General features: G+C 33.1%; 2 protein-coding genes across 3 annotated transcripts in view; both read left to right on the top strand.

Annotated features, from left to right (window-relative positions):
• Nucleotides 1-12,286, top strand: part of LOC142219665 (uncharacterized) — an 89,851-nt gene extending 77,565 nt beyond the window's left edge. The window contains exon 2 of the mRNA XM_075288551.1: nucleotides 11,931-12,286. Coding sequence (XP_075144666.1) covers nucleotides 12,008-12,286 — 279 coding nt within the window. The 5' untranslated portion in view covers nucleotides 11,931-12,007. The remainder of the gene's footprint in view (nucleotides 1-11,930) is intronic.
• Nucleotides 12,287-12,295: 9 nt separating this feature from the next.
• LOC142219645 (uncharacterized) overlaps nucleotides 12,296-14,537 on the top strand; it is a 145,322-nt gene continuing 143,080 nt past the window's right edge. For both annotated transcript variants that reach the window (XM_075288535.1, XM_075288540.1), the window contains exon 1: nucleotides 12,296-12,667. In XM_075288535.1, coding sequence (XP_075144650.1) covers nucleotides 12,296-12,667 — 372 coding nt within the window. The remainder of the gene's footprint in view (nucleotides 12,668-14,537) is intronic.

Consider the following 14,537-nt stretch of genomic DNA (forward strand, 5'->3'; position numbering starts at 1 on the left):
ATGGTTATTAACGGCCATATACTAGCAAAATGTACCAAATTTCAACTGACTCGGATGAAATTTCCTCCTCCAAGAGGCTCCACAGCCAAATCTCGGCATTGGTTTATATGGGGGCTATATATGATTATGAACTGATATGGACCACTTTTGGCATGGTTGTTAAATATCATATACTACCACCACGTACCAAAATTCAACCAGATCGGATGAATTTTGCTTCTCCAAAGGGCACCGGAAGTCAAATCTGGGGATCGGTTTATATGGGGGCTATATATAATTATGGACTGATATGAACCAATTTTTACATGTGTGTTTGAAGCCATATATTAACACCACGTACCAAATTTCAACCGAATCGGATGAATTTTGTTCTTCCAAGGGGCTCCGGAGGTCAAATCTGGGGATCGCTTTATATGGGACCTATATATAATTAGTGACCGATTTCGACCAAAATTTTCATGGGTGTTTGAGACCCTATATTAACACCACGTACCAAATTTCAACTGAATCAGATGAATTTTGGTCTTCCAAGAGGCTCCGGAGGTCAAATCTGGTGATCGGTTTATATGGGGCTATATATAATTATGGACCGATGTGGACCAATTTATGCGTGGTCATTAGAGACCATATAAATACATACATATTATACGAAATTTCTGCCGGATCGGATGAAATTTGCTTCTATTAGAGGCTCCGCAAGCCAAATCGGGGGATCGGTTTATATGGGGGCTATATATAATTATGGACCGATGTGGACCAATTTTTGCGTGGTTATTGGAGACCATATACTTACATCATATACCAAATTTCAGCCGGATCGGATGAAATTTGCTGCTATTAGAGGCTCCGCAAGCCAAATCGGGGGATCGGTTTATATGGGGGCTATATATAATTATGAACCGATGTGGACCAATTTTTGCGTGGTCATTAGAGACCATATACTTATATCATATACCAAATTTCAGCCGGATCGGATGAAATTTGCTTCTCTTAGAGGCTCCGGAGGTCAAATCTGGTGATCCGTTTATATGGGGGCTATATATAATTATGGACCGATGTGGACCAATTTTTGCATGCTTGTTAGAGACCATATACTAACACCATGTACCAAATTTCCGCCGGATCGGATGAAATTTGCTTCTCTTAGAGGCTCCGAAAGCCTAATCGGGGGATCGGTTTATATGATGGCTATATATAATTAAGGACCGATGTGGACCAATTTTTGCATGGTTATTAGAGACCATATATTAACACCATGTACCAATTTTCAGCCGGATCAGATGAAATTTGCTTCTCTTACAGGGTCCACAAGCCAAATTTGGGGGTCCGTTTGTATGGGGGCTATATATAATTATGGACCGATGTGGACCAATCTTTGCATGTTTATTAAGACCATATAAAGGGTGATACGGCCAAATTTGTTCAATTTTGCATTTAAAAAACCTGAACACCCCTCATTTTAAAGGTGTGTGTGTGTAGATTGTTGCTCCTATTTTGATTTTGGAATTCACTCTTCAGTTGTCAAAATGCCGTCCAAGCAAGAAGAGCAGCGTATCAAAATTTTGCTCGCGCATCGCGAAAATCCGAGCTACTCGCACGCAAAGCTGGCAAAATGGCTAAAAGTTGCCAAATCAACCGTTACAAATGTAATTAAAGTGTTTGGGGAACGTTTGTCGACAGCCATGAAGTCTGGATCTGGGGGAAATCGAAAACTGGAAGCCGCTGAGACGACAAAGAGAGTTGCCGGTAGTTTCAAGCGAAACCCTAACCTCTCTCTCCGAGATGCCGCAAATAAGCTGGGTGTATCGTCTACAACCGTGCATCGAGCCAAAAAACGAGCCGGACTATCGACTTACAAGAATAGCGATAATAAACAAAATACGACGGCCAAAGCGCGATCCCGGAGGCTGTACACGACGATACTGACGAAGATTGACTGCGTGGTAATGGACGACGAAACCTACGTCAAAGCCGACTACAAGCAGCTTCCGGGTCAGGAGTTTTATACGGCAAAAGGAAGGGGAAAGGTAGCAGATATTTTCAAGCACATAAAACTGTCAAAGTTCGCAAAGAAATATCTGGTTTGGCAAGCCATCTGTACCTGTGGCTTGAAAAGCAGCATTTTCATAGCTTCCGGGACTGACAACCAAGAAATTTACGTGAAAGAGTGTTTGAATAAACGTCTGCTGCCTTTCCTGAAGAAACACGATTGTTCCGTACTGTTTTGGCCGGATTTGGCATCTTGCCATTACGGTAAAAAGGCCATGGAGTGGTACGCCGCCAAAAACGTGCAGGTGGTTCCCAAGGACAAGAACTCTTCCAACACGCCAGAGCTCCGCCCAATTGAGAAATACTGGGCTATTGTCAAGCGGAACCTAAAGAAGACCAAAAAAACTGCTAAGGACGAGCAGCAGTTCAAGGCAAACTGGTTTTCTGCGGCGAAGAAGGTGGACAAGGTGGCTGTACAAAATCTGATGGCAGGTGTCAAGCGTGAGGCCCGGCAATTCGGATTTGGAAAAGCGAAAGCCTAACTGAATATTTTTCCTGAATTTTATACTAATTGAACTTGAAAAAGAAATGTAATTTGATTTTTTAAATAAACGATTTCACCGATTTACACGCATTTTACCTTGACCAAATTTTGACCGTATCACCCTTTACTAACACCATTTACCAAATTGTAGTCGGATCGAATGAAATTTGCTTCTCTTAGAGGCTCCGAAAGCCTAATCGAGGGATCGGTTTATATGGGGGCTATATATAATTATGGACCGATGTGGACGAATTTTTGCATGGTTGTTAGAGACCATATACTAACACCATGTACTAAATTTCAGCCGGATCGGATGAAATTTGCTTCTCTTAGAGGGTCCACAAGCCAAATTTGGGGGTCCGTTTATATGGGGGCTATACGTAAAAGTGGATCGATATCGCCCATTTGCAATACCATCCGACCTACATCAATAACAACTAATTGTGCCAAGTTTCAAGTCGATAGCTTGTTTCGTTCGGAAGTTAGCGTGATTTCAACAGGCGGACGGACGGACGGACATGCTCAGATCGACTCAGAATTTTACCATGACTCAGAATATATATACTTTATGGGGTCTTAGAGCAATATTTCGATGTGTTACAAGCGGAATGACAAAGTTAATATACCCCCACCCTATGGTGGAGGGTATAAAAAAACACCAAAAGCACTACATGAAAACGCCAGAAAGCACCAAGTTGATGCTTTTTTTGAAAAGGCACTACGCTTTGGCGCTTTTTGGAAATAAACAAGTAAGGAAAGTCTAAAGTCGGGCGGGGCCGACTATATTATACCCTGCACCACTCTGTTGATCTAAATTTTCGATACCATATCACATCCGTCAAATGTGTTGGGGGCTATATATAAAGGTTTGTCCCAAATACATACATTTAAGTATCACTCGATCTGGACAAAATTTGATAGACTTCTACAAAATTTATAGACTCAAAATTTAAGTCTGCTAATGCACTAGGATGGAACACAATGTTAGTAAAAAAAAATATGGGAAACATTTAAATCTGAAGCAATTTTAAGGAAACTTCGCAAAAATTTATTTATGATTTATCACTCAATATATATGTATTAGAAGTTTAGGAAAATTAGAGTCATTTTTACAACTTTTCGACTAAGAAGTGGCGATTTTACAAGGAAAATATTGGTATTTTGACCATTTTTGTCGAAATCAGAAAAACATATATATGGGAGCTATATCTAAATCAGAACCGATTCCAACCAAATTTGGGACGCATAGCAACAATTCTAATTCTACTCCCTGTGCAAAATTTCAACTAAATCGGAGGAAAAAATGGCCTCTGTGGTCGTATGAGTGTAAATCGAGCGAAAGCTATATATGGGAGCTATATTTAAATCTGAACCGATTTCAGCTAAATTTGGCACGCATAGCTACAATGCTAATTCTACTCCCTGTGCAAAATTTCAACCAAATTGGAGTAAAACTCTGGCTTCTGGGACCGTATTAGTCCATATCGGGGAAAGCTATATATGGGAGCTATATCTAAATCTGAACCGATTTCAACCAAATTTGGCACGCATAGCTATAATGCTAATTTTACTCCCTGTGCAAAATTTCAACCAAATTGGAGTAAAACTCTGGCTTCTGGGACTGTATTAGTCCATATCGGGCGAAATATAAATATGGGAGCTATATCTAAATCTGAACCGATTGCAATAAAATTTTGCACATTTGACTATACTACCAATTGTACACCTAGTGCAAAATTTCAACCAAATTGGGGTAATACTCAGGCTTCTAGGGCCGTATAAGTGCATATCGAGCGAAAGATATATATGGGAGCTATATCTAAATCTGAACCGATTTATTCCAAAATCAATAGGGTTCTATTTTGACCCAAAACACATACTTGTGCCAAATTCGAAGTCGATTGGGCTTAAATTACTACCTAATCCCTTGGTTACAAAAATGTGTTCACGGACAGACGGACAGACGGACATGGCTATATCGACTCAGGAGCCCACCCTAAGCATTTTTGTCAAAGACACCATGTTTCTATCTCGTCAAACTTATAATACCCTGTTCCACAGTGTGGCGCAGCACTAAATTTGGTGCTACAAGCACCAAATTGGCATCACTGGTTTGACTGATGGATTAACGGTGTATGTGTGAGCATGTGTGATGTCGCAACTGTCTATATGAGCAGTGGTGTCAACTGTTTTACGCTGAAAATTTTCAATTTTTAAAATATTTTTCGTTCGCTCTTCACAAATCGTTGCAGGCCAAATTTAGAGGAGTTGAGCTCCTAATGGATATTTTGGAGTGAAGTTGTGTTCCTTATGGGTCAACAGGGGAGTGGAGTTGAACATTTAGAGGTGTTTTTGTGGTAGAGTTGAGCTCCCTATTGGTGGTTTCTCGTGGAGTTGAGCTCCCAGTGATATTTCTGTGATGGAGTTGAGCTCCCTTTGGCGATTTTGTGGTGGAGTTGAGCTCCCAGTCGTGTGAAGGAGTTGAGCTTCATGGTGATTTTTTAAGCTCTAGGAAAATTTTAAAAAATCGAATAAATGGTTCAATGTTGTCTTCCAATGAGTCAATAGGTTAAGTAAAGGTTTGGCAACGAGCAAAGCTGATGCATGTTTCTTGACCTATCCAATACAAAACCACTTGAAAAAGAGCACTACGATCTCGGAATGTTTTATACTTACTAATTATATGGGATATAAGAGTTCATGTAAGATATGATGTTAGTAAGTAAGGAAAAATATCTGAAATTAAATTTAGTATTTTCATTTACCTCAACAAGAGCAAACCTCTCATTTATTCAAGCTGATTTTTTGTATCTTGAAATTGGGTTCGAATAGAAGAACTAAATATATTTATCCTACAATACACATTATATTCGGATCCCCTATTATTTCGTTATAAATTTATTCTAGCAACACAAATCATAAATTAATTTGACCCATATGGATACATGGAAACAGGTAAACATGGTCATTAATTATTTTGGATATTTATATGTATCAATGTTGCATATTGTGACAATAACTTCCTATAATGTTCGTCTATATCGTGTAAATTTAGAAATATGGAAAATTTAATGCTGACAGTAATGGTATCGTAGTGTATGCAATCAATGCATGAAAGCCTTGAATACAATAACATATTTGTGTTTGATATCACTGCGTTTTGTCTTGACTGTTGTTCCGAGACCGGTGCAAAACGAATTTGCAAACTTCACGAATCCTGACCGATTTCTCTGTTGCTTTTTACATTTTTGTGGCTAAAATTAGCAATTAGAAGCCGGCAAGGCTTGATTATTGATCTTTGATCTGAGTGATAACCACGGTTACCACTCGTGTAACCAAAATCTACCAAAATTTTAAGAAAATTCGTTTTGTTTGTTATTGTTGGCTTCTCTTCAATCGTTATTGTTGTTTTTGATCTCAGCTTAAAGCCATGCATTGAGTAAACTACAAGTGTAGCTTGTTTAGGCAGTAGCCGACTATCAAACCCGTTTTTCGGGAGGTTCAAGTGTAGTTCACTTTGGGTTGAGTGAATTACCCGAATTTATTCTGATAATTGGTTGATAGTTTTGCTGCAAGTAGAGGATGCTGATGAGGAATGTGGTAATTCCGAAACAGCTGTACATCCAACCATCTTGCAGTCTATTGGGCTTTGCCCAAATAAATTTGACAAGCATACTTTTCCTCTGTTGGTTAAGCTACACTTGTAGTTTAGTCAATGCATGGCTTTAAGCTGAGATCAAAAACAACAATAATTTTAAGAAAATCGTACCACAAATCGATCAAACAAATTACAACAGAAAATTTTGCTAAAATTTTATTCCCGTAGAAAATTTTGTCAAAATTTTATTCCTGCCGAAAAATTTGTTAAAATTGTATTTCTATAGAAAATTTTGTCAAAATTGTATTTCTATAGAAAATTTTGTCAACATTTTACTTCTGTAGAAAATTTTTATCAAAATTCTATTTCTATAGAAAATTTTGTCACAATTTTATTTCTATAGCAAATTTTGTTAAAATTTTATTTCTAAGAAAATTTTTATCAAAATTCTATTTCTATAGAAAATTTTGTCAAATTTTATTCCTATAGAAAATTTTGTCAAAATTTTATATCTGTATAAAATTTTTTTAAAATTTAGTTCAATGAAAATTTTGTATAAATTTTATATATATAGAAAATTTTGTCAAAGTTTTATTTCTATAGAAAATTTTGTCAAAATTTTATATCTATAGAAAATTTTGTCAAAATTTTATTTCTATAGGAAATTTTGTCAAAATTTTATTTCTATAGGAAATTTTGTCAAAATTTTATTTTTATAGAAAATTTTGCTAAAATTTTATTTCTATGCAAAATTTTGTCAAAATTTTTTTTCTACAGGAAATTTTGTCAAAACTTTATATCTATAGAAAATTTTGTTAAAATTTAGTTCAATGAAAATTTGCTCAAAATTTTATTTCTATAGAAAATTTTGCTAAAATTGTAATTCCATAGAAAATTTTGTCAAAATTGTATTTCTATAGAAAATTTTGTCAACATTTTACTTCTATAGAAAATTTTTATCAAAATTCTATTTCTATAGAAAATTTTGTCAAAATTGTATTTCTATAGCAAATTTTATTAAAATTTTATTCCTATTTCATGTTAGCCTGATACCGAAACAGGCAATTGACGTCCAAATGCATTATATCTAATTATACAATTATTTTTCGAGATTTATGGACAGATATAGATTAAGGAACATGGTTAATAGAGCCATTGAAAAGAAAACGCCATATACAAATCTATACACGCCTGGACTGTACATGTTTCGGTTCGGGCGAATGAACCTTTCCACAGCCTTTAGTATAGATAACCATGTTCCTTAATCTATATCTGTCCATAAAGCTCGAAAAATAATTGTATAATTAAAATTTTATTCCTGTAGAAAATTTTGTCAAAATTTTATTTCTAAGAAAATTTTCTAAAATTTTCATTTCTATAGAAAATTTTTATCAAAATTCTATTTCTTTCATTCGTTTGTTATTGTTGGTTTTTGTTCTTTAATCATTGTTGTTGTTTTTTTGATTTCAGCTTAAAACCATACATTGACTAAACTACAAGTGTAGCTTAACCAACAGAGGAAAAGAATGATTGTCAAATTTATTTGGGCAAAGCCCTATAGACTGCAAGATGGTTAGATGGACGCACGTTTCGGAATTACCACATTCCTCATCACCATCCTCTACTGGCAGCAAAACTATGAACCAATTATCAGAATAAATTCAGGCAGTTCATTAAACCCAACAATAAACCACACTTGAACCTTCCGAAAAAAAGTTTTACATTGATAGCCGGCTTATGCCGAAATAAATTCGTACAAACATCTCACTTTTCCTATTTCTATAGAAAATTTTGTCAAAATTATATTTCTATAGAAAATTTTGTCAAAATTTTATTTCTATAGAAAATTTTGTCAAAATTTTATTTCTACCGAAAACTTTGTCAAAATTTTATTCCTATAGAAAATGTTGTCAAAATTTTATTTCTATAGAAAATTTTTTTTAAATTTTATTTCTATAGAAAATTTTGTCAACATTTTATTTGTATAGAAAATTTTATCAAAATTTTAATTCTATAGAAAATTTTTTCAAAATTTTATTTCTATGGAAATTTGTTCAAAATTTTATTTCTATAGAAAATTTTATCAAAATTGATTTCTATAGAAAATTTTGTTAAAATTTTATTTGTATAGAAAATTTTGTCAAAATTTTATTTCTATAAAAAAATTTTGCGAAAATTGTATTTCTATGGAAAATTTTGTTAAAATTTAATTTCCATAGAAAATTTTATTTCTATAGAAAATTTTGTCAACATTTTATTTATATAGAAAATGTTGTCAAAATTTTAATTCTATAGAAAATTTTTTCAAAATTTTATTTCTATGGAAATTTGTTCAAAATTTTATCAAAATTGATTTCTATTGAAAATTTTGTTAAAATTTTATTTCTATAAAAAATTTTTGCCAAAATTGTATTTCTATGGAAAATTTTGTTAAAATTTAATTTCCATAGAACATTTTGTTAAAATTTTATTTCTATAGAAAATTTTGTCAACATTTTATTTCTATAGAAAATTTTGTCAAAATTTTATTTCTATAGAAAATTTTTTCAAAATTTTATTTCTATAGAAAATTTTGTCAAAATTGATTTCTATAGAAAATTTTGTTAAAATTTTATTTTGTATAGAAAACTTTGTCAAAGTTTTATTTCTATAGAAAATTTTGCCAAAATTGTATTTCTATAGAAAATTATGTTAAAATTAATTTCTATAGAAAATTTTGTTAAAATTTTATTTCTATAGAAAATTTTGTCAAAATATTACTGTTATAGAAAATTTTGCTAAAATTTTATTTCTATAGACAATTTTGTCAACATTTTATTTCTATAGAAAATTTTGTTAAAATTTAATTTCCATAGATAGTTTTGTTAAAATTTTATTGATATTAAAAATTTTGTCAAAATTTTATTTTTATAGAAACATTTTTCAAAATTTTTTTTCTATAAGAAATGTTGCAAAATTTTATTTCTATAGAAATTTTTGTTAAAACTGATTTCTACAGAAAATGTTGTCAAAATTTTATTTCTATAGAAAATGTTGTCAATATTTTATTTATATAGAAAATTTTGTCAAAATTTTATTTCTATAGAAAATTTTGCAAAAATTTTATTTCTATAGAAAATTTTGCTAAAATTTTATTTCCATAGAAAATTTTGTCAAAATTTTATTTTTATTGAAAATTTTGTCAAAATTGATTTCTATAGAAAATTTTGTTAAAATTTTATTTGTATAGATAATTTTGCCAAAATTTTATTTCTATAAAAAAATTTTGCCAAAATTGTATTTCTATAATTTCCATAGAAAATTTTGTTAAAATTTTATTTCTATAGAAAATTTTGTCAACATTTTATTTCTATAGAAAATTTTGTCAAAATTTTATTTCTATAGAAAATTTTGTCAAAATGTTATTTCTATAGAAAATTTTGTCAACATTTTATTTCTATAGAAAATTTTGTCAAAATTTAATTTTTTTTTTGTTTTGTTATTGTTGGTTTTGTTCTTTAAGCATTGTTGTTGTTTTTTATTTCAGCTTAAAACCATACATTGACTAAACTACAAGAGTAACTTAACCAACGGAGGAAAAGAATGTTTGTCAAATTTATTTGGGCAAAGCCCTATAGACTGCAAGATGGTTGGATGGACGCACGTTTCGGAATTACCACATTCCTCATCAGCATCCTCTACTTGCAGCAAAACTATCAACCAATTATCAGAATAAATTCAGGCAGTTTATTAAACCCAACAAAAACCACACTTGAACCCTCCGAATTTATTCTGATAATTGGTTGATAGTTTTGCTGCAAGTAGAGGATGCTGATGAGGAATGTGGTAATTCCGAAACGTGCGTCCATCCAACCATCTTGCAGTCTATAGGGCTTTGCCCAAATAAATTTGACAAACATTCTTTTCCTCCGTTGGTTAAGCTACTCTTGTAGTTTAGTCAATGTATGGTTTTAAGCTGAAATAAAAAACAACAAAAATTTTATTTTTATAGAAAATTTTATCAAAATTTTATATCTATAGAAAATTTTGTAAAAATTTTATTTGTATAGAAAATTTTGCCAAAATTTCATTTGTATAGAAAATTTTGTTAAAATTTTATTTCTATAGAAAATTCAAAATTTTATTTATATTTTATTTTATTTTATTTCTATAGAAAATTTTGTCAAAATTTTATTGTTATAGAAAATTTTGCTAAAATTTTATTTCTATAGAAAATTTTGTCAAAATTTTATTTCTATAGAAAATTTTATCAAAATTTTATATCTATAGAAAATTTTGTAAAAAATTTATTTCTATAGCAAATTTTGTCAACATTTTATTTCTATGGAAATTTTTTTTAAAATTTTATTTCTATAAAAAATTTTGTCAAAATTGATTTCTACACAAAATTTTTTCAAAATTTCATTTCTATAGAAAATTTTGTCAACATTTTATTTTGATAGAAAATTTTGTCAAGATTTTATTTCTATAGAAAATGTTGTCAGAATTTTATTTCTGTAAAAATGTTTGTCAAAATTTTATTTTTATAGAAAATTTTATATCTATAGAAAATTTTGTCAAAATTTGATTTCTATAGAAAAAATTTTCAAAATTTTATTTCTATAGGAAATGTTGTCAAAGTTTTATTTCTATAGAAATTTTTGTCAAAATATATTTATATAGAAAATGTTGTCCAAATTTAATTTCTATGGAAAAATTTGTCAAAATGTTATTTCGATAGGAAATGTTGTCAAAATTTTATTTCTATAGGAAATGTTGTCAAAATTTTATTTCTATTGGAAATATTGTCAAAATTTTATTTCTATAGAAATATTTGTCAACATTTTATTTCTATAGAACATTTTTTCAAAATTTTATTTGTATAGAAAATTTTGTTAGAATTTAATTTCCATAGAAAATTTTGTCAGAATTTTATTTCTATTGGAAATATTATCAAAATTTTATTTCTAAAGCAATTTTTGTCAAAATTTTATTTTGATAGAACTTTTTGTCAAAATTTATTTATATAGAAATTTTGTAAAAATTTTATTTCTATAGCAAATTTTGACAAAATTTTATTTCTATAGGAAATTTTGTCAAAATTTTATTTCTATAAAAAATTTTGTCCAAATTTTATTTCTATAAAAAATTTTGTCAACTTTTTATTTCTATATTAATTTATGTCAAAATTTTATTTCTATAGAAATTTTTGTTAAAATTTTATTTCTATAGAAAATGTTATCAAAATTTTATTTCTAAAGAATATTCTCAAAATTTTAGTCAAAATTTTATTTTTATAGAAAAAGTTCTCAATTTTTTTATAGAAACTTTTTCCAAAATGTTATTTTTATATAGTTGATCTACCAAAACTGCAAGAATTCTTCCAATCCAAGGAACAGATGATCTTGAAATCTTAATCAAAAATGGTAAAACAAGGTGAAGAGACAATACCGGGCAGAAGAGTAGCATACGTGTTTCAAAATTTTTCATCGATGGCTAAACGAATCCATTATTGGCTGGCTGCTGCAATTCAATGGCAAATTAAGACGAAGTTTTATGCATTTTCATATTTTTTATAAGCAAATGCTACATTTAAAAGATTGTAGTTGACAGTAGGTATAGTTCTGTATAAGGATCGGCATAGTGTCTCCTTTAAAATGATGTAAGAAATGATCGTCAATCCTTCAAAGGATTGCTTATGTATTTTTCCATTTGTCCCAATAAAAAAATGTTCCTTAATTTTATTCTTATATATATTTAAAAATAAAAATGAAAATTTCGTGCGCTTTAAATTCCCTCCTATACCTTCTTTTCTTACAGTTCACCGACTAACTGAACGTTATCCAAGTACATCTCTCGCACATCTTCACTAACGTGATCCCTAACAAATCGATGATATGAAGGCAACGGCGCCAACCAATAGCCTAACAGCTCAAACAGCTTCAACAACGACATCCGCCACACATGCCAATGATTCCGCTACACCTCTAGTGGGTCACATTGCAACAGCAGCTTCGGCTGCATCGAATGCCGGCAGCTTGGCGACTCCGACAAATTCCACCGCCTCATCATCGACTTCATCAACAGCGAATACAACGAAATTGAAATCCGCACTCAAGGTGCCAAAGGTCAGTTTTGCTCCTCTCGATTTTATGCCACCACCACATATCACGTGATACGAAAATATGCCGCATAATAACATCGTTTGCGAATGGCTTCGGGCATTGGGCCTGCAACAATATGCGGAAAGTTTTCTAGAAAATGGCTACGATGAGTTGGAGATATGTAAGCAGATTGGGGAAATCGATCTGGATGCCATAGGTGTGGACAGTGCCCAACATCGGAGTAAACTGTTGAAGAGTGTAAGGACTTTGCGTGAGAAAGGTGCCGCATTGGTCTATGTAATGATCAATGATCCGAAGGCATTGAGTAGCAGTAATGAGATTTTGGCAACAGAATGTGATACACCAACAACCATGAAGGAATTGGAGGCATTGGTCAAAAGGCATCTGGAGGCGGATGGTATACGATTGACAGCGCATCCATATTCAACACCGGTAAGTTGTTTGCTATAATAAGTTAGGTTAGATTAGGTATAGAGCGAGTCCATTATTTCAGGCTCTGACAGTGTTAAATTTCTCTATTGTCATGGAGTGCTGCTCGTATTTAACCCAATGAAAAATTATAGACGAGTCCGTAACCCAGTAACGAAGCTTTAAAGCACTCAGAAATCAATACTCCGCTGAAAATCTTTTTGGTGATGGAATTGAAGCCATGATCTTTTGTATGCAAGACGGGCTTGCTAACCATTGCACCATGGCGGCTCCCTTCGCTGTAATGGTCTCACACAAATTCAAAGTTCTTACTACTCTGGCCGTCCCATATCAATTTGGTTTGCTCGCAGTCCGTGCGCCTTCTTCAGCCATCACATCTGCCTCCTCATTGCCCATTCATCCATAATGTACAGGTACCCAGCACATAGTAATATTTGCAGTTCAGTGAGAGCTCTAAGGTCTATTCGACAGCTGCTGACTACCCCTGACATTATATTCGGATTGACCGATGCCTTTATTGCAGCCTGCCTGTCGATGAAGAAGCGGATATCGATGTCCTCTGCCTGAATAATACTGCATCCGCTGTCCATCTTATCTAATCCCCAACTCTTCGCAGTAACTATCACTGTCAGTGCCTTCATGCATTTTCGAACTATCTGTATGCATTTGCAGATCTCCAAAATGTATGCGCCTTTCTTCCCGATCCTCTATACTTGGGTTAATCGATTTCAACTTGCCCTCATATTCATGTTGAGTCTCAATATAGTCTGTCCTCATATCTTGCCCAATTGAATCAATGAGTTCTGTGTGTCTGTAATCCGCGTTTCCCAGCCAGTGCAGGCTCTTCAGTCTCATGAATAAATTCTTCCAGTCATCATATAGTCTGTCTTTATATCTTACCCAACTGAAGCAACGAATTCTGTGTGTCAGCAATCCGCGTTTCCAAGCTAATCCAGGGTCTTGAGTCTCATGAATCAAGTGGGCAGACTGCCATCAATGTCTTCGTAAAGTACCCAACTGAAACAAACAAGTTCTGCATGTCTCAAATACGCGTTTCCAAGCGAGCCCAGGCTTTGCGGTCTCGTGAATGAAGTGGGCGGATTCCCATCAATACCTCCAGTCACCATATAGTCTTTCCTCATATCTTGCCCAACTGAAGCAACGAATTCTGCGTGTCTGCAATCTGCATTTCCAAGCGAGTCCAGTCCCTTAATCAATTCCTTCAATCACCATATAGTCTGTTCTCATATCTTGTCCACCTGAAGCAACGAATTCTGTGTGTTTGCAATCCGCGTTTCCAAGCCAGTACAGGCTCTTCAGTCTTATAAATAAATTCCGCCAGTCATCACATAGTCTGTCTTCATGTCTAGCCCAACTGAAGCAACGAATTCTGTGTGTCAGCAATCCGCGTTTCCAAGCGAATCCAGGTTTTTCAGTCTCATGAATCAATTGGGACACTGCCATCACTGTCTTTATATCTGGCCCAACTGAAGCAACGAGTTCTGCGTGCTTGAAATCCGGGTTTCCAAGCCAGTACAGGCTCTTCAGTCTTATAAATAAATTCCGCCAGTCATCACATAGTCTGTCTTCATGTCTTGCCCAACTGAAGCAACGAATTATGGGTGTCAGTAATCCGAGTTTCCAAGCGAATCCAGCCTCTTCAGTCTCATGAATCAAGTGGGCAGACTGCCATCAATGTCTTCGTAAAGTACCAAACTGAAGCAACGAGTTCTGCGTTTCTGAAATCCGCGTTTCCAAGCGAGCCCAGCCTTTGCAGTCTCATGAATGAAGTGGGCGGACTTCCATCAATACCTCCAGTCACCATATAGTCTTTCCTCATATCTTGCCCAACTGAAGCATTGAGTTCTGTGTA

The sequence above is a fragment of the Haematobia irritans genome, chromosome 1, assembly GCF_050003625.1.
Source record: "Haematobia irritans isolate KBUSLIRL chromosome 1, ASM5000362v1, whole genome shotgun sequence".
NCBI classification, from domain to species: Eukaryota; Metazoa; Arthropoda; class Insecta; order Diptera; family Muscidae; genus Haematobia; species Haematobia irritans.